General features: G+C 36.7%; 1 protein-coding gene across 3 annotated transcripts in view; it reads left to right on the top strand.

Moving 5' to 3' along the window:
- PALLD (palladin, cytoskeletal associated protein) overlaps positions 1-25443 on the top strand; it is a 183848-nt gene that overhangs the window by 59418 nt on the left and 98987 nt on the right. For all 3 annotated transcript variants that reach the window (XM_087963345.1, XM_087963347.1, XM_087963346.1), the window contains 7 exons: positions 925-985; positions 2098-2203; positions 5553-5627; positions 9099-9240; positions 9922-9945; positions 14386-14505; positions 15961-16291. In XM_087963345.1, coding sequence (XP_087819471.1) covers positions 925-985; positions 2098-2203; positions 5553-5627; positions 9099-9240; positions 9922-9945; positions 14386-14505; positions 15961-16291 — 859 coding nt within the window. The remainder of the gene's footprint in view (positions 1-924; positions 986-2097; positions 2204-5552; positions 5628-9098; positions 9241-9921; positions 9946-14385; positions 14506-15960; positions 16292-25443) is intronic.

Below are 25443 nucleotides of genomic sequence, written 5' to 3'. Positions count from 1 at the left end.
AGCTGATCACAGAAGTGTTACTTAATACTCTTTATAATGAAAATGTTGGTTATCTTGTCCTTCTTCCTGAAGAGAAGAGGTTAATCCCATCCCAAGATGAGTGATTGATGGGTTTCCCTGCTCTAATCCTGTCAGTTTCTGTTGCTTATTGGCTTGATTCAGCATGTATCAGCTGAATTCCAGCTGCAACTGTTAAGTGGTTCTTGGCTATTAACTGAAGGAAGGGACAGAGAGAGAGAGAGAAAACTACTCTTGCACTTTATTTTTAACCAGTTCTCCGAACTGCATGAGCAATTAACTAATGGTTGGGGTGAACCGGTGAGAACCTGTTAAATCCCACCTGTGCATAGGAGGTGGAGAGTGCTTCTCCATTGACCATCTTGCCTCACAGACTGAACAAGTTCAGAGCACTTCCCTTTCACTGGGGACATCAGTCCCTACACGCTCACTGCTTCCTGTGTGCCACGGAGAGTGCCTGGCAAAGTCGGGGTGGGCACTGTCCCTGGGCAGGCCCTTCATTGTCTCCAGGGCGGTCCTGCAAGTGAGATCTAACCACATTTTTGGTCTGGCTATGGCCTGCGGGCTTTGAGTTTGACATTTCTGCACTAAGATAAGGACACTTGTTATTTTTGCTTTCCAAGAAAGTAGATGGATTTTGCATGGAATTCAAGAGTTTTACGAAAACCAGACATAAATTCTAGCTTTGTAGACTGCTAATTTCTTTTCATGTGTCTTAATATTAAAAACTTTAAATTTAATAAATTACAGTAATTGGATGGGATAAGACTGGTGAGGACCAAAGTGCCATGGAAATTTTAGCAATACTGAAATCATGAAGATTGTCTTAAATATTCTGTTTATAAACATGCAGCTGTGTTACACCTGATGTTATCACTAATGATTCTGTTTCCTACTTTTCTGCAGGTGGCAGTTCCTCTGATTCTGATAGTGAACATTTCAAAACAAAATCTGGAGCCATGCCCCAGTGAGTTTACAGAACAAAACCAACTATGTTGTGTTTAATGTTTCTATGGCCATCTGAAAGGATAATTGCTAAGCTGTTCTGCTTCATATCTTCCTCCTGTAATCACTTTATGCAGGGAAAGAATTAACTACTGTTAATCAATAATCAAGTGCTGTTGATGTATTGGATTGAACCTTGACCATAGGATGACTATGAAGGCTATTTTTTTTAATATTCCCAAGATGGATTCCAAGCATATCAGTAAAATTATCTTTGTTGTAATGTATAACTGGGGTTTATATGTAAGAAATATTTCCTAAAATACAAAGAATTTGATGGGGAAATATTTGTGTTAGAGTTTCATTGCTGCACTGGAAACATATTAAGCTGCGGTTTTCTACTTATTGAAGAAATAGACAATGGAAAATGTAGTTAATTGGTTACAGGTCCCTAATCAGAATGTCTTATACTAAGTAATCAGCTGATTTAAGCAGCCTGGCATACAAAAGTTACTACTTTTATCTACAAGAGCAATGTGAATACTACGTCTGAATTGGATGGCATAGAAATGGGGCACTGCAATGACGAGAATGCCTTATTTAATTTAAACTTTTGACAGCAAATTTACTAAGCAAAAGATCTACACCCACAATCTTTGTATGACTGTTAGAACAAAAATATAACCATCACTTCAAATGTGGAATGCCTGTTTTTTTTTTTTTTTTTAGAAAAATTAATGAAAAAGGTAAAAATTTGAGAAATCAGCTTTGAAAGGAAAAAAAAAACGTACTTGCTTTACTTTAAGATGTGTATAATTACAGCTTGGAGCAATTTCTAACATTAAAATGTTAGCTGATTGAAGGATAAGGGTTCAAAGCAGTGCCAGTAGCACCGATGAGTAGCAGAGACCAAACCGTTTCTCTCCAATGCTCTGCTGTTGGACCCATCCTCTCCCATACTAACCTTTATTCCTATTCCCTACCACTTAACAGGGTGGAAAATGAGTGTGGAACTTAGCGATTGAATTAGTCATGAGAATAGAGTCTGCGGTGTTCTATTTCATGAAATGGGAAGCATTGTTTGAGCACACTAAATGACTTTCTCTCTGCATTTTGATTTGTCCATTTATTCAGAGCTCAGAAGAAAAGCACTTCTGTTTCCTTGACAATTGGATTGTCATCCCCAAAGTCTGGAATTACTACAGCAGTAATCCAGCCTATCTCTGTGCCTAATCAGCAGGTATATATTTATGTGCTACTTTAAAACATAGAATATTTATTACATTTATTATTATTTATGTATTATTATTTAGCATATGATGAGAATATGACAGAAGAGAAGTAAACATATAGACACAGTCCATGTGATTATCAATATAACGCTATGGGGTGTGTGCAGTGGCCTCATAACTGGATGTCCACCTATCCAGGCAATTGCCCCTGGCATTGCTTCATGCAGATCTTCTACAGAACTGGAGAATTAATTAAATTATTATTAAATTAATAATAACATGTAGATATATCCTGCAACTATAAGAGCTTTCCTTCTTTTCTGCCTTGGATTCTTCTATTCTTGATGCACTTATTTTATGAAGGGTCCTTACTCACCTTCCTGTACAAGGTTCAGGTATGAGACCATTAATGTATAAATAATTTTTAAGGGAATATGGCAGACTACAGGTAGTTCTCAACTTACAGCACTTCATTCAATGACTGTTCAAAGTACAACACTGAAAAAGTGACTTATGACCATTTTTCACAGTTAACAACTATTGTATGTGACCCCATGGTCACATGTCCACAATTCAGATGTTTGGCAACTGATTCATATTTATGACGCTTGCGTGTCCTAGGGTCATGCGATAATTTTTTATGACCTTCTGACCCGCAAAGTCAACAGATAACAGATAATCAGAGTTGGAAGGGACCTTGTAGGTCATTTAGTCCAACCCCCCTGCCGCCCAAGCGGGAGACCCTACACCATTTCTGACAGATGGCAGTCCAATCACTTCTTGAAAGTCTCAAGTGATGGCGCTCCCAGGGAAGAGAGATTTACTTAACAACCATATTAATAACTTAACAACTGCAGTGATTCACTTAACAACTGTGGCAAAAAAAGGACATAGAATGGGGCAAAACTCAAAAATTTTGGGCTTAATTGTAGTTGTAAGTTGAGGACTATCTGTACTTGCATTTGGGTATTTGCATTCATTGATTGATTCTACAAAACTAAAAATTGAGCCTTTTGTGGTAAATTTATTATAGATACATTCATAAGGAAGATAGAATTAGGTATGGTTTTATGTAAGTATATCCATGAATCAGTGCTTCTCATTTCCTGACATTTCCTGAAAAGCTTGATCATTTATATGGGTCCAATATACAAGTTCCCCAAAGATGGGCTCGGGAGCGCATAAATTTAGAAAAGGGGGGGGGGGGGGGGGGGGGGCTAAGCCGTCACTTTTGGAAAGCTCGTGAGGCACCGGTATGGGGGGGGGGGGGGGGGGGGAAAAAAAGAGGCGGCGCCCGCGCTGGGGGGGGTGGGCGGCGGGGGGGAAAAGTGGGGATGATTTATTATGAAATACAGAGTCTCAAAGATTGAGGACCATAAATTTAAAGTAATCACTTTTGGAAATTGTCTTCATTTTCTTAATATGCAGTATCTTGCTCAAGCACATATTTTTCCATGTTCTTTTTTATGTTCATTGCTTTCTTCACAATTCAATATATATTTCTTTTTGAAAGCCTTTTTTTTTAGAAAATTAAGCCACTACATTCAGTTCTCCTCACCATACAGAGACTCATATAACATTTGAGCAGCCAGAAAACTATTGTGGCTCATCCTTCACAATTCCAGATCATAGTTGAGAAAACTGCAACATAGCACCTGTTCATACTAACGGAATATCAATACTAATGTAGCCGGAACTTCAAAGAAGCATATAATGTAGCTGTTTAAAGTAATACTGGAAGCTGTTCTGAGACCTTGAGTGTGACATATTTCTCATCTTTCTTTTTTCAGGGATCATATTTCAATATTTGTTCAGACTTTCCCAAACTATGGTGTTTAATGTTGTAAAAGTTGCAAGTCAATATTATTGTTAATGGTCTTACACAGTGGTGGGATTCAATTTTTACTACTGGTTCTGTGGGTGTGGCTTGGTGGGCATGGCTTAGTGGGTGTGTGACTGGGTAGGCAAGGCCAACAAAAAGAAGATATACCAAAAAGTAGTTTATTGAACTTCAATTCCCAGAATTCCCAAGGCAGCATGTAGTTCGCCCCTCTTAAACTTGCCAAGACTGAAAAATGCTGATCTACAGAGAGGGATTTTTCCATTCCTCTTTTACTGGTTCTTACTTGTAAGCAATCATAATGCAAAATCCTCACTTCAATCCCATCCAAGAACAAAGATAATGCAAAATCCTCACTTCCACCCCATTCCAGAGCAACCATCATTCCCTCACTAACCTGCTTTCCAGCTCCGTTCTCCTGTGTGTAGGGCAACAAAAGAAGACCATGTGACTACTAATTTAAAAAAGGTTCCGTCAGACCTTCCAAACTTCTTGTGGGAAGGGAGATCTCACAAAGTTGGAAGGTCCGACCGAACCTTTTTTAAAATTGGTAAGTCACATGGTCTTCTTTTGTTGCCCTGCACACAGGAGAACGGAGCTGGAAAGCAGGTTAGTGAGGGAATGATGGTTGCTCTGGAATGGAGTGGAAGAGAGGATTTTGCATTATGATGGCTCTGGAATGGGGTGGAAGTGAGGATTTTGCATTATCTTTGCTCTGGGATGGGATGGAAGTGAGGATTTTGCATTATAATGCAAAACCCTCACTTCCACCCCATTCCAGAATATCCACAATTCCCTCACTAACCTGCTTTCCAGCTCCGTTCTCCTGCATGCAGGGCAACAAAAGAAGACCATGTGACTATGAGTTAAAAATAGTTCAGTTAGACCTTCCAACTTCTCGGGGGGAAAAAGATCTCGTGAAGTTGGAAGGTCTGATTGAATTGACTGATTGGCTTCCCAGCTGGTCCATTGCCACCTCCCAGCTGATCAGCACGGCTCCCAGTCATGCAGCCTCCCCACCTGAAAGGCAAACCCGGTGAGTGGGGTGATTCAGCAAGCAGGTGGGTGGGGGCAGGGCCAGCCAGAGGTAGTATTTGCCGGTTCTCCGAACTACCCAAATTTTCCGTTACGGGTACACCAGAACCGGTCCGAACCAGCTGAATACTACCTCTGGTCTTAGAGCATATAAATTAGGAACCACAGATTTCATGGAATTATATTCTTAGTGACATTCATATTAATTAGGGTTCATATAAATTATCAAAGTGTAAAAAGCTAGGGACACTTTTGAAAATGGTGTATCACCATTGATAATTCAGTGTCGTTGCTTAGTCACATAAATATATCTTTATGAGTTCAGTCTGAAATACTAATTTTAATATGTTTATGCTATATTCACCAATAGAAAATGAGAGAAAATGAGAATTGAAATATACTTTATATTATTGTTTAAATTGCACTTTATATTATTAATGGTGCGGACATGCTTTAAAATATCTGCATATGATATTTTACAGGTTCAAAGTCCTACTTTACATCTCTGCAAATTAGATGGATCAAAGCCTAGCCATGCTGCACCTATTTTTACAAAGGTCTGTTTTCTCAACCAATATTCTGTCCCAAAACCATGTGACTATGGATAATTTAAAGCCTAGAAGAGTGGTAAACAAATAGAATTGGTGTTTTTTTTTTTGTCTGCCAATTTTCCCAATGGGGTACTAAGCATTCTTAGGAATTATGGGGATTGAGAGATGGCATTTCTGGAAAGCAACTGGTTTAGAAGGGTGATTTATACTATTGGAAAAAAAATGGATTTTTTTTTCAGAAATACTTTTTTCTGAAATCTTAGCTTCCACTACTTGCACTTTATAAGATGGAATGGGCTAGTCTTGGACTGCATGCAACTTTCTAACATCTCAAGCTTTGGAAACTGAATATGGTAAAATTTGTTACACTTTTAGGTGCAGTTTTGATACATGGTACTTTTTTTTGTTTTTTGTTTTCCACAAAATTAAGAGCTGGAACAAAAGTGGAAGACAAAATGCCCTAAACCGCACCCTTAAATATTCCACAAATCCTGAAAAAAAAATCCCTAAGTTAGGCTGCAGAATGGTTTCTGGACCTTAAGAGATTGGGGTGTAAATGTGAAGATTTTAGGATTCAAGTCACTCCATAATTACTTCTCACCACCCTAAGAGCCCTCTCTTCATCTTTTTAAACTAATTTTAACAGTGTTTAATCTTCCTGGCCTCCTTCTAAATTTTTAGTTGTTACATGCTGCTTTATTAACATTTTATTGTATAGTTCCTCTCTGAGGGAGATGGGTGATTCAAAAATGTCAGAAATAAATAAAAAATAAAACAGAAAGCCAGAACATTTAAAATTTTTGCAACTTTTTCCATTCACTTTTTATTTTCCAAATTACAATTTTTGTATGTTTTTTGAAAATATTTGGATAATGCATAAGTACTTATACATAAAATAATTGCTACTAGTGGAAAAGGTGCTGTACAGATATATTTTTTTCATAATTTTTTTTCTTGATAAAGTCAAAGGTAGAAAACATGTTATAAAAGACATGCGGGTTAGTGTAGAGTATAGAGATGGCCTTGAAGATGCAATTGAACTACCATTCATCAGCTTTAGGCTGGAGAGATGTGGGAGAACTTCAACACTGCTTTCCCTTAATTCTCTCAGTATAAGAGCAGATGGGAAGGGAAAGAATTTTTATGAGACTTTTAAGATTCTGCTATTGTATATTATAATTTTATAGTAGACTGTATAGTGTAACTCTGTTTCCTGACCTGATCTCCCTCAAAAGTCCTATAGTTCCGCATGGTAGATAACAGTTGTTTTGGATCTCCTATAAAGTTTCATAAAGGAACTACATCAATTCCACAGCAAAAAGCATTGTCTATAAATATACATTGTTATAAAGCTTCTGCACATTGAAATTTCATTTCCTCGATATTAACTTAGGAAATATCTGTGTTTCATAGATGCTGAATGATAGATACATAGACAGACAAACAGACAGACATAGGCAGGCAGGCAGACATGGGCGGGCAGGCAGACAGATAGGTTAATAAATGAAATTTCCATAGCTGTAAGTGTGCTGTCCAGATAGTATATAGGTAATTGGGAATTGAGATAGTTAAGTTAGAATTGGGAGCTGTCCCCTTAAGGGAATGCCTCATGGTAAATATAGTTAATGCATCATGGGAAATGTAGTTCGTGTCATGTGGTCACATCTGTAATCCTGATTGGTCACTGAATTGACCCTTGCTTGGTTGGGGGAGTTTCCTTTATTCTTGCTCAGACCCCAGCATCATGCTGGTGTCTCACCCTTTGCTCCATCATTATGGGATGAATGATCACTATTCTTTTACACTATGAAGTCAGCTGTGCAAAGAGTTGAACATTAGGTGAATCTCAACATAACCGTGAGTTACACCTTGAGAATGCCTTGTGATCCAATAAAGAAACTTTGTATGGAAGCCTTTATAGAGTTGTCTGTCTGTCTTTATATTCAGCCAGCAGTCTAAAGACAGAACAGTAAACATCTGATCACAACATAACTTGATCATCACAAGGTTTATGCCAATACTGGGACTCTTTGTTTAGAAAAAGTATTTCTTTTTTCAGAACCCAAGAGCAAGGTTCCTCAGTAACTTATATGATATATATAACAAGATATATGAACTTCAACTTGCTGGGAAATCTGTTCAAGACAAGACGAAAGAGAAGAGAGATATGTTGACCTAGACCAGGAGTGTCAAACTTGATTTCATTGAGGGCCGCATCAGGGTTGTGTTTGACCTCATGGGAGTGTGTGGAGTGTGTGTGGCCAGCTCAACATCACTTGGTAGGGGCACCTGTGGTGACCCGGATGGATCCATTGTCTCCAGCGGAGGAAGGCGAAACTAGGAAGAACGTCAAACTCTTGTCCTCCAGAGGAGCCTTGCTGTCTGCTGGTGGCCAAGTGCTAAGGCAGGACTTTCCTTCCTTCCTTCCTTCCTTCCTTCCTTCCTTCCTTCCTTCCTTCCTTCCTTCCTTCCTTCCTTTCCTTTCCTTTCCTTTCCTTTCCTTTCCTTTCCTTTCCTTTCCTTTCCTTTCCTTCTTTTTCCTTCCCTCTTCATTCTCCTTTCTTCTTTCCTCCCCTTTTCCCTTCATTTTCCTTCCTTGCTCTCTTCCAATCTTTCTTTCTTTTTCTTTGTCTTTCCTCTTTCCCTTTCTCCTTTCCTGTCCTTTCTTAGATGTTCAAATGCAAAAGGGGAAATATTTCTCCTTTTGTTTTGTTTTGCTTTTAGTTTGTTTTGCTAGCCCTTTTTGCCAGCGAAAATGAAGGGGGTGGGGTTGGCCTAGACAGACTCCTGAAGCCCTCTGCCAGCCTTGCTTTTGGCCTGGATGGCCTCCTGAAGCCCTCTGCGAGTAAAAACGGAGCTCGGGGGGCCATGCGCAGGTCCATTTTTGCTGGCAAAGGGCTGGAGGAGGTCATCCAAACTCCATTTTTGCTGGCAGAGATACCGCAGGCCAGTCCTTCATCGTTTCCACGGCTGCCCCAGAATTAAGCACTCCATGGGCTGGATCCAGCCCACGGCCTTGAGTTTGACACCCCTGACCTAGACTTAAGACTCTAGTTCAGCAACCCCCAACCTTTTGGGTACCAGGGATTGGTTTTGTGGAGAGAGGTTTTTCCATGGACCGGAAGGGATGTAGTTTGGTGTACTGCCTGTATCCTGCAGATGGAGCTTCGCTTTTTTGCATGATACGGTTTCTGACATGCTGCGGATTGATGCTGCTCCATGGACCAGGGGTTAGGGACCCCTGCGCTAGTTTAGTTGGAAATAAAAGCTGCACTATCCAAATAAAGAATTGGAAAAATAATAACATAATAAATAATAAACAAGTAAAAGATTTCAACAGCTGCTGTTAATTGCCAATGTTGGTGTTATAATTTGCCGTTATAATGTTACTTTTTCTGATTGACACTCTGTATTTTTCTGATAAACATTCTGTATTTTCTGTATTTTCATTAGCTTATTTGTATATCAAACTTTCAGGAACTTCAAAATTCAACAGCAAATGAAGGACAAGTAGTTGTATTTGAGTGTAGAGTAAGAGGAGCACCTTCCTTGCACGTTCTCTGGTTTCGTCAAGGGGTTGAAATTCATGATTCTCCAGACTTCCGAATTCTTCAGAAAAGTAAGTGCCTGCCGAAATGAGTAAATTGACATTTGAAATTAGAGAACAAGAGGATAAACAATTTTATATGATATGGGATTTATTTTATCAATGGTTAGATAAAAAGACATGGTAAAGAAATAGATTAGTAAGCCTTATAATAAAAGTTAATAGATTGATATAGAATACAATATAAAATATATAACCATTGGATGAATGTATAAGATCAAATCATAATGAAAATTAGAATATCTCGTATAAAATGATGGAAAAATAGTCAAATGAATATTTAATAATTGATATTATATAAGCACAAGCTAGATTGATAAGGTGAGGATTTATATAACTTGTGAGTAATGGTAAAAAAATGGTAGCACAAAAGATTGTAACCAACTGACACAATGTATGTATATAATTGAAAGAGGGTTTTATGTTTTTATGTTTTGTTCGTATGTTTGTTGTAAAAAATAAAAACTTTGTTTAAAGAAAGAAAAGAAAAGCAAGTGCCGATTATTTTCCCATTAAAGTAGACATGCAGTAAAAATATACAAATGTGAAATGATTATTGTTTTTAACTGTATTCTGAATTTAAAGTTCTTAAAATTCTAAGGCTTGTTATCTTTTGCATAATAACATTTCTAATGCACTTTATTCTTCCTGCTTCTCTTCCTTAACCTGTGGTTTGGATGATGTCATAAATAGAACCACGTTCTACAGCAGAACCTGGTAAGCATCACATTTTTAAAAGTATTGATTTCTTGTGTCGTAGTTAAAATATTTTGTAAAGAGCTAGTAATAAGCAACTCTTTTGGAGGCAGTCTTTTCTTCATATGATCTTATAAATATTAGTTTCTTTGGAGGGATGAGGGTTAAACTGGTACAGCTCTGGAGCTCACTCTTTCCAATAATAACTTTATAAGAATTAGGGAAAACTAAAATACATATTACAGTTCATGGGGTTTAGTTGAATGTTTATTCCAGTCCCCAAGGTGGGTCTAGAACAACTCACTGTAGCCAACGTGCCACTGCCAACTTGCCACAACCAATTTCCCATGGCCAACTTGCTGCAATACAACTTGTCACAGCCAACTCACCATGGGACAACTCACTACAGGTCAAGAGTTACACTAGTATCAAAGAAATGGTGGAATAAAATCATTAAAGAAAGGATGCAAAAGGAGGGATAAAATGAAATGTGAATGTCAAACATTAAAATAATTTATAAATTATTTTAAAAAAATAAATTGAATTTCTGACCTGTCCTATGGTGAGTTGTTCCATGGTGAATTGTCCCGCAGCAAGTTGGCTGTGGTGAGTTGGCCACGGCAAGATGGTGGTGTTGAGTTGGCAGCGGTGAGTTGCCCCATTCTGCCCCAAGGGTTTATTTTTTGTACTGATGGTATGTTTTAAAAACCTACAGTAATAAATAGGAAACAGGATAATTGCTATTTATACATTTCTGATACATGACATTTGTAACTTACCGCCCCTAGTTAGGCACTAGGGAATTAAAAGCAGAAGAAAGGGGAAGGGAAGAAACTTTGGAGATTCAGGAAATTGAAAATCTATGAAACAGATTTTTTTAAATCATTAAGTTCTATCAGCTTAATGTGTTTTACACTCCTTTCTTTGTCTAGACAGAAATCAGCCTGCAACAACAAATGTTTTCAGACTGTTTGAAAAATTAATAGCCAGACAAATTATTTAAGGCCAACAACACAGTTTGTCAAATGACCTGTTCAGTACTATGTTATTTTGACATTTTGACTTTATGTGGATTGACTCCTTCAAAGTAAAGTTCCTTTAACGAAGGAGAAAAAGAGATCTACAGAATCATTTGCCAGCTGCTGATGCTTTGGCCATTACTCAGCTGTCTGGAAGGAGCCACAAAGAATATTGAATTTCTTTAACACAATTGTATTTTGATACATTAAAAAAATCAATATCTTTCTTTTTTGGTCAATGGATCATCAGGGACTTGTTAAATAATAAAAGTTTTCAGAATACTTTATTTCATTGGATTTATATTTTGAACATTCACATAGTAAAACCCACTCCAAGTTTTTATCAAACTCTCTTAGTCTCCGACTATCTTCTGTTTTCATGGATCTAGAAAAGGCTTCTTAGCAAACAAAATCTATATATTAATTGCAGAAGGTGTTTAACCAACTCTCTCTGTAATTTTTATTGCCATATTAATATCACACTATTTACTGAGAATTGGGCAGTTGCTAATCAATATAATTGTTTTATCAAGATACATGAAATTGTATTCCACATAATAATCACATTGAATTTTACAGAAATAACTTGTTTAATACTGCTTATATCGTAAGATCTCTGTAACTGGGGGAGACAAATACAGTCTGCTTATTTTTTATATTTCATTGTTATTTAGATCAGCTAAAATTAATGCATGTAATTCCAAGTAATATCAAGCCTTACCATATTTTTCAGACTATTCTGTAAGTCAACAGAAACTGTTGAAGTGTCTAAAGGACATACCGATTTTTTCTTTTACATTCAGTGTCTAAAGAACATACCAATTTTTTCTTTTACATTCAGGCCATCTCCAACATAGGATATCTTCAATACATGGCTATGTATCACTATTTCCAAAAATGAAAACAGTTTCAAATAAAAATATGTCACTGACTTTAGGGGGAATGTGTTTATAGATCTTAGATTGCAATTTAGAAGTAAATCATGCCTTTCTTTTTAAGAACTCCAAGTGAAACATCAACCACACTGATTTTGGGTACAAGATAATTAGAGGGCATTATGATATATTTCTCATTAAATTATTTTGAGTATGCAGTATTCATATTTAAAAACTATTTTCCCTCCCTTTGGAGCAATTCTGCATCATCTTTTAGATGATGCTACAAAGTTGTTTACAAACACATCATGCAGGCATGTTTTAGCAGAAAATTAGATTTGTTTTTCAGGGAGAAAAAATGAAATTAACTTTGCATAATGTGCAATATGAACACATATTAGCTAATTAAAGCTGAGTTTTAAAAACTTGGCTCAAAGGCTGGTATTCTCAATTAATATGAAACACAATGGGGATGATGTAATTAACTTGCTATTTGTTAGCTGCAGCCAATACTTAACATTATCTATGCATTGGATCATTAAGGTTTGACTAAAAACTATGTTTAAAGCAAATAATGTATGAACCTAGACACTTTTTGCCATTAAACAGAATTTATTAAAGTAATAAGATGGGAAGGACTTATAATAAATGCGGGGATACAAGATTTTATTTTGGTCTGTGTCGGTGGACAATTAGTATAGAAGTCCTGAATTATGTAATTTATTATTAGAAAAGAATATTCAGAATAGCAGATGACGCTGGAAAGCCAAGTGATAGTTAGTTCAGGCTGGCATTGCTTCTAAATAAAGGTACAGTATAGAAAAGATTGAGTTAGATTGTATTTGGGTGCAGATTTTAGCCCTTTCTTAAATGAATAAAAAGGTTGGAATGTAAGCAAATACCCTGGTTGCCCAAATAACCAGGAGTTTTCAATTGTACTTCTGGCTATTGGGAAAAAGGCTTTTATGTGCTAACTCAAGAGCCTTGATACCCATCTGAACTGAATTATTTTAACTAGAATTTTTAAATTTTATGGATGATTACATAGTAAATACATTATCTTAATCTTATTTGGCATAAGCTGCTTAAGAATGGCTATAATAGAAGATATGTACACACATGTGTAGGTATATATTGTAAAATTGTCATACTATAAACCATTAGTGCTTCTGAATGCTTGAGTATCTTGGGTAAGGAGAAGAATTAGTCCTGAAGCAGTCACAGGAAAGGCCAACTGAATTTAGAGGGAATTAATTATTGTTCCATATGTTGTATTTTTTTATCAGCATCCAATTCCAAGCCAATTTTAACGTAAGGCTCATCTGCAATAAAATACAGGCAGTCATTGAGTTACAAATGTAATAGAGCCTGCCAAGTACATTCATAACCCAAGGATTTGTAGGAGGGAATCACGTAACTTGACTGCGATTACTCCCTCCTTTCACCCATACATTTGCTAATCAAATGCGCTGGTTGTAAGTGCACATGAGGCCTTCCCTCTGCAAAGCCTTTTGCAGTGGATGTTGTGCAGGCCTTGGTTCATAGAGAACAGAGGCCTAAAGTACTGTAGTGTGAGATTATGCAAGATCAGTAGTGCAAGATTTCGAGAAGAAGAGATATATCAGAAAGACCAGGTTACTTTATCTGTTTGTAAAGTTAATTACGAATGACAGCAGAGATTTCACACTACTGATCTTGCATGATCTCTCACTACTTTAAGCCTCTATTTTCTGCATATGCACTGAAGCAGGCAAAAGAACTGATGGCTCACTAGTTTGTAACAAGGTAAGTGAGTTTCCACAGGCCCAATAGCTGTGGAGTCCCGGTGGAGGTGGGGGGTAGGCAGGGTGAATGCTGTAGTGCCTCTGCTGTCATTTGTAAGTGTGAATGACGGCCATGGTGCTGTAACATTTGTAACTTTGGGTCGTAAGTATTTGGGGAGGGGTATGTCATAACTTTAAACAGTTGCTGAGTGAACTGTTGTAACTTTATGGTGCACTACAGCTATTAGTTGCTTTGCCATATGCATCAATAGCTTTTTGTATTTATAGTCAGTCTTCTTGGGTTAGATGGCATTATGTGGTATAAAGTTGTTGTCACCTCTTAGATGACAACATAGATTTTTTTCCATGATGATCTATCTGTAATCTGATCTTTCTGATATACCTCTTCTTCTCTTTTCTTCTACTATTCCCACTATTAGAACCATCTCTAAGAAGCTAGATCTTCACATAATGTATCCAAAGTAGGAGAATCTGAGCTTAGTCACTTGTATCTTGAGAACTCTGGCTTGATTAGATGATAAGCTTGATTTAGACTGCTTTTAATATCTAGTAAATGGTTTATGATGGAAAGAACAAAGTGTTTGCTTTAACTACTTATAGCAATTTAAAAGAGCAGAGGGCTAAGATGATCATCAAGAAAGGCAGCCTCCCAATAAAGCAAATCATTGTTGTACATTTTATTTTTGTCCTAGATCTAAGATTGAGGCTAAATATTATGAATTCCAAAGCTAATTATGTGAAACCTAATGCAAAATTGTTTTTTTTCTTTTGGTTGCTTTTTAGAAGAGATATGTACTTTGGTGATTGCAGAAACTTTTCCTGAAGATGCAGGAATCTTTGCATGCATGGCAAGCAATGATTATGGATCAGTCACAAGCACTGCCAAACTGACTGTGCTGTCAGGTATTCAGTTTTTGGGTGGGTTGTGTTGTCTACAATATAAATGAAACAGAGTGATGTTTGGACCCAGCTGCACCACATACATTTAGAGTACCGTTGTATGTTATCTTTCCACATCTTTTACTGATGATGTATTACTTTACATCAAGGTAAAAAGAATGTATAAAGTATAATGTATAATGACATATCTAAAAGTATTCTATATAATCCTCTAAAATAGGGGTTCCCAATCTTGACAACTTTAAATGCGTGGTTGGGGAAATCTGGGAGCTGAATTCTGGGAGTTTTAAGTCCACATCTTAAAAGTTGCCAAAATTGGGAACCCTTGAACTAAATCTTACTTACTTATTTGATTTCTATTTCACCCATCTTGTCTAGAGGTGGCATTAGGAAATGCAGTAAAATAAACTCTGTGGATCCAACTACAAAAAATACAGCTGCTAATTATAAAAGAAGAAATTTGACCTCTGTTTCAATTGGATTACAAACTACAAAAATAAAACTATGTAAAAAATGTACTGATATAGTAAAAAGCTAAGTTATGCATTAAATTATCTTGCCATTATGAGTGTACAATTATATTGAAAAATGAAACCATTTCCTTTCCTCATTGAAGTATTGAGGTGAAACCCCCATGGTTTCTAGCTAGCACAAAATGGTTCTGATTTTTCTTTTAAATCTACTTCAGTCGATATTTTTTAAATCATGAAGAAATTAATAAGAATAAAAAATGTTATGTATTAATGATAAAACATGTAGTCAGCTGTATATTTCATTATGATGGCAGTTAAGAATATATTCCTATAAATTCTGGTTTCTGTAACTGCCAGGAAGGAATGTGTAATGTGGATATTTTATACCTTGGCTCCGGGTAAATTCCTGATTAATTATCCATATCCCCCCCCCTCCCATATTTGTTTTGTTTTCTACTACATAGAGGGAGAAATTAATTATAAGTTTGATCAAATTTTAACATTAAGATTTTGAGGCTAGGTGGCAGCAGAGGCAAAATGGAAAAAATGAGTAACTCATACTTAAAAACAAATGCCAACCCCACCCCCCGGTAATTTTCCTGTGAGTATTAAATTTAAACCAGAAATGCATACAAAAGTCTTGGAATAAGTCGGTGTTTTTTATACACAGTGGTATTATATATCTGTGATTAATTCAAATAAGATTGATACACACAATTCATTCACTTAGCCAATACTGAGCATAAATTAATTACTATTCTCAACTCAATTTCCACTTGTAACATGAATAATAACAATAAATAAATATTTATTTATGATCCTTAAGTTCAAATATTCATGAGAATTTAAAAATGACTGTCTTTCTTGGCATAACAGTTCAATGTAACTGACTAAAGTAATGATCTCATTTTCAATGAAATAAAATAAGAGGATAATTCAAATAATGTGTTATGATGTTGTGCTATTTTTTTCCTTTCTATTTTAGCCAGTTGCAAAAGCGCCAGCCATGATTTGTCAACGAGAGCACAGAATGAGGATAACTTTCAACATTTCCCACCTCCACCTTCATTTCCTGAGATTAATTCTGTCGAGCTTCCTCCAAAGCATTCAGAGTACTCCAAGATCAGTCATTCCAGCTCAAGTGTAGCAGCTTTTGAATTACAACTTAACTCTGTGGAGAAGAAAACCAATGGAATTCATCCTACCCATGGAGTCAATGGGATCATAAATGGCAACACCAAAACTGACAAATCCCACCCTGGTGATTTGCTTTCACCCACAAAAACACCACCACCCGTGCTTGCTAAGCCAAAGCTGTGAGTAATTCTTTGTCATTGTATATTCGAATATTATGAAAAGGTATTTTACCTTTGTGTCACAGGGCCAGAAATTTAGCAGATAAAATTTCAAGACATCTAGAAGACACAAAATTAGATAAGTCATGTTAGCTAACTAACAGCGTACATAAGGTCATGAAGTATGAAAAATTATAATGCTTCTGGAGATATTTTCTTCCATATGGGGATACATTGATGTAATGGGAATGAAAACTCATCTTCAAATCATTACTTGGCAACAAAGCTTAGTAGGTGGCTTTTGGTTAGTTATCTGTCATCCAAACATGAAATGCTTGGGATGGAGGGATAGAAGCACTCTTGCTCACATCATTCAGTACCTTATATTGCATAATATAAATTTAATATCTGTTAGCAATGTGCCTTCCAGAAGGATATTAAAGGCTAGTTTTGCCGGTTGGCTTGGGAACCCAAGAGGGGCACTCACCATTGGTTGACGGGATAAGAAGATCTCAACCCTATGACATCCATATCTTTGATTTTAATTTTTATATACTTTTTAAAAAAAATTAATTGTTTTATATTTATCTGCTTACTATTTGTAAATAGGCCAAAGTCTCTTTATTGTTGAGAGGCATGGCTTCTAAAGATTCTAAATAAATCTACATTCTAAATAAATATTTAGGACAATGGCTTTTATTTTAACTTCTTTAATTTAGGCCAGGGGTGTCCAACCTTGGCAACTTTAAGACTTGTGGACTTCAACTCCCAGAATTCCTCAGCCAGCAAAGCTGGCTGAGGAATTCTGGGAGTTGAAGTCCACAAGTCTTAAAGTTGCCAAGGTTGGACACCCCTGAAGGGCACTACCTAACTTCAGACTGAATGAGGGTGGTCTACAATAAAACCAACCAAATTATAATACATTTGTATGCCTCCTCACTGTTCATGACATTCTGGGTGGCTAACATTAATCATACAGCTGATTTTTTTTCTGTGCAGTCTCAACTGATAATATAATTCAGACTTCCTTATCCAATGTCCTGCAGGTGTGGGAATTATTATAGGAATTGACTAGGATAATTACTGGATTTGAAATACAATCCATTTAAAGGATAATACTTTAGGAAGATGAGTTTATATGTGGATAAAGATATATATGGGAAAAAATCACATACATGCTAAGCAAAATTACATACATATTTCATTTTTAAAAATTTTCTACATTTCTTCCTTCTTATTATGTACTAGTCCTGTTGTTCTATGTAATGAATTATTTTAATACCATTTTCTTATCCTGATCAGCTATACCTTTTATCTAAGTGTGATGACCTGTAGAATAGTATAGGCATTCCTGAACCTTAAAACAAAGACAAAAAACCCAATTTGAATAGAAATTTAAATGTAATACTCCTGTTGATTGATAACTCCCACATTTTGCATTGAGACCTCATTCTGAATCATAGGTATTGTGGATCATATTTTTTCTTGTTTAGATATATATTGTGATATTGATCAGAGTATTTTAAGTTTATATAGGTCTTGTAAATGCCACTGTTTCTTTGTACTGGATTTGGAGCAATTCTGTTGGGCAAATGCTAGGTACCATTATTGTCTTCAGATTTTGATACAAAATATTGGTTTCTTGTCTGAGAAACATGTTATAGCTCAATCATGTATTCATAATCTGTTGCTTAAGTAATAGAATTACTATTTTGAAAATGAGAAATGTGTTAAAACTTAAGGAAAGAACATGTATAGCCAGCCAGTGTAACCATATTCAGTGCTGAACATGGGAATTGTAATTCATTGTGCTCTAGACTCAGTTCAATATGTAGGTTTTTAGAGGGAATGATGGTGTTGTTTTTTTTTGGGGGGAGCCAGATTTTTGAAAAGTGCTAAATAAAGTACTTTTTTCCTGGTTCCTGGTTTCCAGAAAATGGAAACTCATCAGGATGAAAAAGATAACTGTTGCTCAATATCTTATCTGGAAATTTGAGTTTTTCCCTCTCTTAACAGAGTTGAAGCCAGAGTTAAGTTCTTGGCCATTGAAACTGACCAAGGAGACATTCAAGCTAGAAATAAGGAGGAATTGCTAAATTGCTCTGACCTCATTATCTTGTTTCCAGGATTACTGACATACGTACCTTTTATAAATGAACTTTTTTTTTTTAGTTTGCTTAATCTCTCTCTCTCTCTCTTCCATATCTATTTTTAAAATATGTCTTAAATTTGTATTCAACCCTTATAAAAGTTGGTCTAGTGATGGGCTCAGTTGATTGGGGGTTCTTTCCTCTGCAGGATCTGTCCCTGCATCTGAAAATAAAAGGAGTGAATAAAGCCATCTTCTGAAATTGTTACTTGATTTTCAGAGTTGAAACTGGACACTACTCTTTTTTTTAAAGTTTTTTTTAATAAGCAAAAAAAAATCATCTAAAATATGACTACAATAATATGAGATTTGGTCATTGCCGGTTACCTGCTTTACAATTAAATGTTAGTTCTTTGAAATGGAAGAAAGAGAAAGATGGGCCAGATTGGCAAGAAACAAGATATACTTTATATCTTTATAGTCTCTATCCATTTAATGTTTCTGTAGTTCTGTATCCACTTGTTTTGGGGGTTTGGCCTTTCTTCAACAACTGAGCACATGAAATCCCATGACTTTATAAGAGTTCCGCAACATTAATAGTGGAGCAGCCAGTTGGGCGTTTTCCTAGTCACAAAACTACCCACCTCATAGCTTCACCTTTCTTCCTTTACTGATGGAGCCAAGGTGCTTTGATGCCTAACTGCCATATCTCTATGCTTTTTCCTTAGAGCCAAAAAGGTAGCCATCATTTCAGTATACTACTTAATGGCAGCTTCATTTTACTTCCTTATGATTTCAAATACAAAGAGACAAAGGCAGAGAGCAAAGCTGAATGCTGGCTGGAGAGTCAATTTTGCAACTTCCCATTAATCAGTGAAGGCAGCGTTTGTCAGTTTCTGGGGAATACTGAATATGTCTGAAGGTTTGAAGTAAGAAAGTGAAGATGGTTGATATGTGGAAGTGCCTGTAATTTCACATGTTGGAACATGACAACGCTGGCAACATTGAGGACATACAGCCATTTCAGATAAACTGTTTCTTAAATCTGTAGTTGTAAGTGTTCCTGTTAAGAATAAGCTGTGTTGCACATAAAGGTTAAATAAGGAATGTAAGCTCCCTTATTCAAATAGCTTCCCTAGTATGTTTCCAAGTGCAATTCCAAGTATCTATTTTCAGAAAGACAGACTATATTTTCTCTTAGAAGACTATCAGGCTTTTAAGATTTTCAGCACCCATTTGCTCTAGCTTACAACATCAGTTTGGGCTGCTGGTTTTAATATGTCCTTGCTTTTTTATTTCAATTTTATTGTGATCTTGAAAAAAATATAAATTTCTGGATTAATAAAAAGAGATAGGATTTTGACTGTCATATTTTCACATGCTTGTACTTCTTGTCCTGGATAATCAGAATATGATAGCTATTCCTAATTCCATATTTTTGTATGGACTTCATGAAGAAACAACCAACTGAAATTAAATGAAACTTTTGAAAATTCAGTAGGGAAAAGAAGTAAGCATGCGTAGCAGTATTTATTACATTATTACTGGCTGAGGGGGAACTTCTTGCATGAACTATTTCCGTGCAATTCCTTGTTAATTTTGTCCCTGTTTGTCAGATATTCATATCATCTTGCAATAAAAACATTCCTTCTCAGAATGCAGATGTCATATTTTATGGCTGCCAGAATGTTCATAATTCCTCTGAAAGAATACATAAAGCATGCTCCCTCATTTTATGACTCCCTCCTTAATTGTCAACTTTTAAGTCAGTCAGTGGTGGTTAAACATCTTTAAATATGCACTTTGGTTCTGAAAAGATATACAGTCCTCTTTCTTATGTAAATGGCCTTTCAACTAAGAGGCAAAGTTTTTTTTTTTTTGAAGTATCATCAAACTGATGTAACAATCTGATAAAAAGATTCAGTGTTTAGCTTTGTCAGAAGTTTTTTATCGCCAGATATTGCTGGAAAATCCTGGTATCATATAACTTCACCCTCATTTATTTAGTTTTGGGAAAATTTATTTGTGTATTTCTTAATCCAATATTACTACATAGTCATGTTGGGAGCACTGAAGTGCTTCTGGATTGAAAAGGATTAAATCATCCTCAGAGGTGGTATTCAGCAGGTTCTACCAGTTCTGGAGAACCGGTAGCGGAAATTTTGAGTAGTTCAGAGAACCGGCAAATACCCAAGGCCTGAGGAGATTCAGATGACTACCCATGTTTGGATTCCAAAATAAGCATTAGAGCTTATTTTGGGGGGTGTCTTATTTTTTTTTTCCAATGTGGGAGCCCTGAGATAAGCTGGTGCATGGTTGCGTGGGGCAGTTCCATCACTACCCTGCCTCACCTGGTGGCTCTGGCACTATGAACAACCAAACAGAAAGGGTGGGCATCTGCTTTGCAGGCTCTTACTTTGGAGGTAGCACTTATTAGGCACACACACAAAAAACATGCTAGGGCTTATTTTCATGATAGGTCTTGTTTCCAGGGAAACGGTATATCTGCCTGCTAGCAAGAATATTCTGTACAGCAGTCCTGCAGATAGTCTTAGGACCCCTCCCTCTGCAGTAGATATCAAGCCACCTTAAATAGGGCCACTAGGCAACTATAGTCAGATGCATTAAAATAAGAGAAATAATAGTGTTTTGCCACGCTTATTACTGCAATGTAATAGCAATAGCACTTAGACTTATATACTGTTTTACAGTGCTTTATAGCCCTCTCTAAGTGGTTTTACAGAATCACCATATTGCCCCCAACAATCTGGATCCTCATTTTAACCACTTTAGAAAGATGAAAGTCAACCTTGGGCCTGGTGAAACCCAAACTGCCAAACTGCTGGCAGCTGGTGATCGGCAGAAGTAGCCTGCAGTACTGCATTCTAACCACTGCGCTGCAGCAACTCTTAATCTTTCATTTTTTAAATGAACCTCTAATAATATTCCAGATGTCTCTTTATGTGCTTCATCTCCCAGAGCTCCTCAGACAACCTAGGTATACCCTAGGTTGATGCAGGGAGAGAGTCTGCATAGGCCAGTCCAGAATAAGGCCTTCACCGCATGCCAATCCAAGCTATGACTAAGTCACCAGCTAACTATCCACCAGTTTAAATGTTAGCATTATTTAACATATGGACAAAGAACTTCTATAATTCCAAAATGTATCTTTTAAATTCTGTTTTTATAGTGACATTGATATTTAGGTGTCCTTAACCTATTACCATAATTGATCCTGGAATTGCAGTCATAAGTCATTGTGGTTGTAAAGTTGAGGTATCGTGTGACCGGACGCAACTTTGGGGTATTTTTTGCAACATTGCGGTCATTAGGTAAATTGATTTCCCCAATGGGCCTTTTTTGCTGGAAACTGGATGTAAACTCTAGAATGGGGGGGGGAGGAGTTACAAATCATGGTCACATGATCAAGAGATGTTGCAAACAGCTCTAAAGGCCAAGGGTCTATTGAAACTTTAATTGGTCATTAAGCAACCAGTCATAAGTTGAGGACTACTGTTATAGCATAAAGTTAAGTCCAACATTTTGATCAGTGTAGTCAAACATAGTGCTTACATGCTATATTCATTCCTAAAACTTGATGAGTAACTAAGAATATAGATACCACAGTAAACTTTAGCTATCCAACTACAGTACTTGGAAAAGCAAACATTGGACAGACACAATTCTGTATTATCCTGTGGAGGACAGTTTCTGGACATGCAGATTTACTCACAGGTGGGATTCAGCCAGTTCTCACTGGTTCGCCCCAACCGTTAGTTAATTGCTTATACAGTTCAGAGAACTGGCTAAAAATAAAGTGCAAGAGTAGTTTTGTTTTCTCTCTCTCTCCCTTCAGTTAATCCAGGGGTCCCCAACCACCGGTCCGCGGACCGGTACCGGTCCGTGGAACAAGTCCTACCGGGCCGCTGGCTTGCTGGCGCCGCCATCTTTTTGATGAAAAAGTGCTTCCGGTGAGCTTTTCGGGTAGAAAGCTCACGGAAGCACTTTTCATCAAAAATGGCTCCAGCCTTCGGTGAGCTTTTCGGGTAGAAAGCCATTTCTGCCGGAAAAGCTCACCAGGCTAGCGCCGCCATCTTTTTGATGAAAAAGTGCTTCCGGTGAGGTCACCGGAAGCACTTTTTCATCAAAAAGATGGCGGCCCTTAGCTGCGTACCGGGCCGCGCCATAAAAAAGGTTGGGCATACCGGGCCGCGGCGTAAAAAAGGTTGGGGATCACTGAGTTAATCGCTCCAGCAGACAGCCAAGAACCACTTAACAGTTGCAACTGGAATTCAGCTGATACATGCTGAATCAAGTCAATAAACAACAGAAACTGACAGGATTAGGGCAGGGAAACCCATCAATCACTCATCTAGGGATGGGATTAATCTCTTCCCTTCAGGAAGAAGGACAAGATTACAAACATTTTCATTATAAAGAGTATTAAGTAACACTTCTGTGATCAGCTGATACTCCCTGAGTTCCCCAAGACCTTTTATAGCTGCTGCAGTATTGGCTACTTCTTGTTTCTTCCTGGGGGGAAAAGATACAGGATAGGGCAGTGGTGCAGCTTGATCATACAGGCCATGAATATAATGCATGTGTGGTCCAGCCAGCTTTATTGCTTCTGCTGTGAAGCACCCAATTTAGAACATAGAGAACATAGAATAATAGAGTTGGAAGGGTTGATGACTTTTGGCAGCACGCCCAGGCTTTCAATTAACATGAGCAGCTGCTCTTAGTTTCCCTCTCAGCTGCTGCATTTGCTTTGGGGTTGACTTTTTTTTAAAGGGGGAATGGCTGTTTTAAGTTTTCTGCATTGTTTTAGTGGTTCCTTTCGGGGTATATTTCCCTCACTCTTTTTGAAAGCCTCTAGTGATGGAGCACCACAACTTTTGAACTTACTGAACAATACAATAACTAAGGAAAATTTAAACAGGATAAGCTAAGTACTTCATGCTGCCTTGAGGTTTCTATATGATAGCCATTTATATCAAGTTAGTTTTATCTGACTGCCACAATCTCTCTGGCCTTCCTTGTAGGCTTTGTTTTCAGATGAAATAACAAAATCTCAGTGGCATTTCTCTTTCCTTTGTACAATGTGCAATCCTAAATCAACAGGGAATCAAGAAAAATATGTTGTGGTTCTTAGAGGCAAGTATATGATATGATTTCATTTTGAAAAGTTATTTCAATAAGTGTGGAGCAAATTCTTCAATGCCCGCTTCTAATGTACTTGAAAAGTTCTTTAAAATTCAGGAAGATATTTGAGGTTTATTACTTTGGAAGTACCCCATTATGAACTATATAGCACAGTCAAATATCATAAATTTGACCACAGGTAACATTTTATGACATTTTGTGTTATGTCATAAAAGGTTTTATAATAATTTTTATGTCAAGAATTTATCTTATAAAATTTGCCAAATTTCAATTCCACAGGAATCATAGATGAATTTTGGACAGATTAAGTAAGCTCTAGTAAGGGATCTTTGTTACAAAGTTTTGCTGTAAGATGCCTGTTTCACCCAGTTAAAGTTTACACACCCAAGAGATTTAGTAGAATACTACTAGACAAGCCGTGAGCTATTGGGTCATTTTTCTTCCCTTAAATTGTTGGAAGAAACAATATATCCTTCTGGGTTCAGTTCCAAGTGGGAAAAAAGACACTGGAATCATGGAAGTTGCTTGGAAAAAAGGTTTAGTGATAAACAGGATCACATGCCTTGGAGGTCTTGGGTGAAAAAAAAAAAAGGAAGAGATGCTGAGAGTCCCGGGGTTTTATGCCCTCTCTGGCTTTGAACTTTCTGAGGTACAGGAAGAATATCCTGACTGGTTGCTGTCAGAGGTCATAGCTAGCTTTATAGGTTGTCTGTGTGCTAAGTTTGGTTGAATCTTGCTGGGTGATACAATAAAGGGCAATTAAATGGTTCTGCCTGAAGGAGGTAGATCTTTGTTATGTAGAATAGACTAGCCCAGCCTTAATGGCCCATTAACAAATGTGGGGTGTGTGTGAATTTCTGCCTCCCTTTAGGGGAAATATTCTGCCCTTTTAATATTTCCTAAAATATTTCATTTTTCTAGAAGAGGGGTGGGTTTTAAATTCCTACAATATAATATAGATTATATTAGACCAGAAATAATAGGTGCAGTGACTAGTTTTACCAGAATATGGTTGTTTAATAGATATGTATTCTTTGACAAATAATATATGCATCGTTCCTTCGTTCATAACAATACTTGCTTCTACATGTGTTTATTGTTTATTAAAAGTAGAAACATTTGGGATCTCTGAGCTTTTATAACAATAATAAATAAATATTGCTAAACAATATTCTGATTTCTAACTTGTTGTTTCAGTAGTATCATTACCATATATTTCGGTGTAACACTGAATTAAATGCAAGGGATATATTCCACAGGATCATTTTCAATGAAAATTCTATTTTTTAATGAACTGAATTTGTGTGTCTCTTATTTATTTAGTGGAGCTTCTTTGGAAGTCAAATTTCCTGCATCATGCTTTAATGAATTCTGAGGATTAATGGAGTATTTGGTTGTACTAAAATAGAAGATATATTGCTTTTGTGAATTTTGGCTTGATAACAAGCAGAGAATTATGATTGACAGACAACTAAGACATACTTATTCTTCAGCAGATGAAGTAAAAGTATATTTGCACCCTTTGCTTGGGCACCATGGTGGTGAAAAGAATGTTTTTGTCTGTCTGCAAGTCCTGCTAATAAAAATCACATCTTTGGGAATGAACCTGAAGTTGGGAATGGGTGTGGGCTTTTATGCCAAGATGGTTTATGATAAATTAACTCATAAGCTGTGAATTGGAATACAGAAGGACTCATATAGGACTGCATATAATAACTGCACAATATAATCACTTTAGTGTATAGAGAATTGTTAAAATGTTAGAAATGTGCTTTTTTATCAGGAAAAAAAGCAGATAATTTATAAATGATACGACATAGCTAAAAATAACTGGAAGGATATAACATTACATCTTTTGATGTAGCTGGAATCTTTTCATATTAAGTTTTCTTTTGCTAGTTCCCACAAAAAGAATGTATCA

The sequence above is a fragment of the Notechis scutatus genome, chromosome 4 (genome assembly GCF_049901735.1).
Source record: "Notechis scutatus isolate UNSWTSFEM ecotype Mainland chromosome 4, rNotScu1.2, whole genome shotgun sequence".
Taxonomy (NCBI): domain Eukaryota; kingdom Metazoa; phylum Chordata; class Lepidosauria; order Squamata; family Elapidae; genus Notechis; species Notechis scutatus.
The sequence above is the reverse complement of the archived record's forward strand: the minus strand, read 5'-3'. Positions and strand labels throughout refer to the sequence as shown.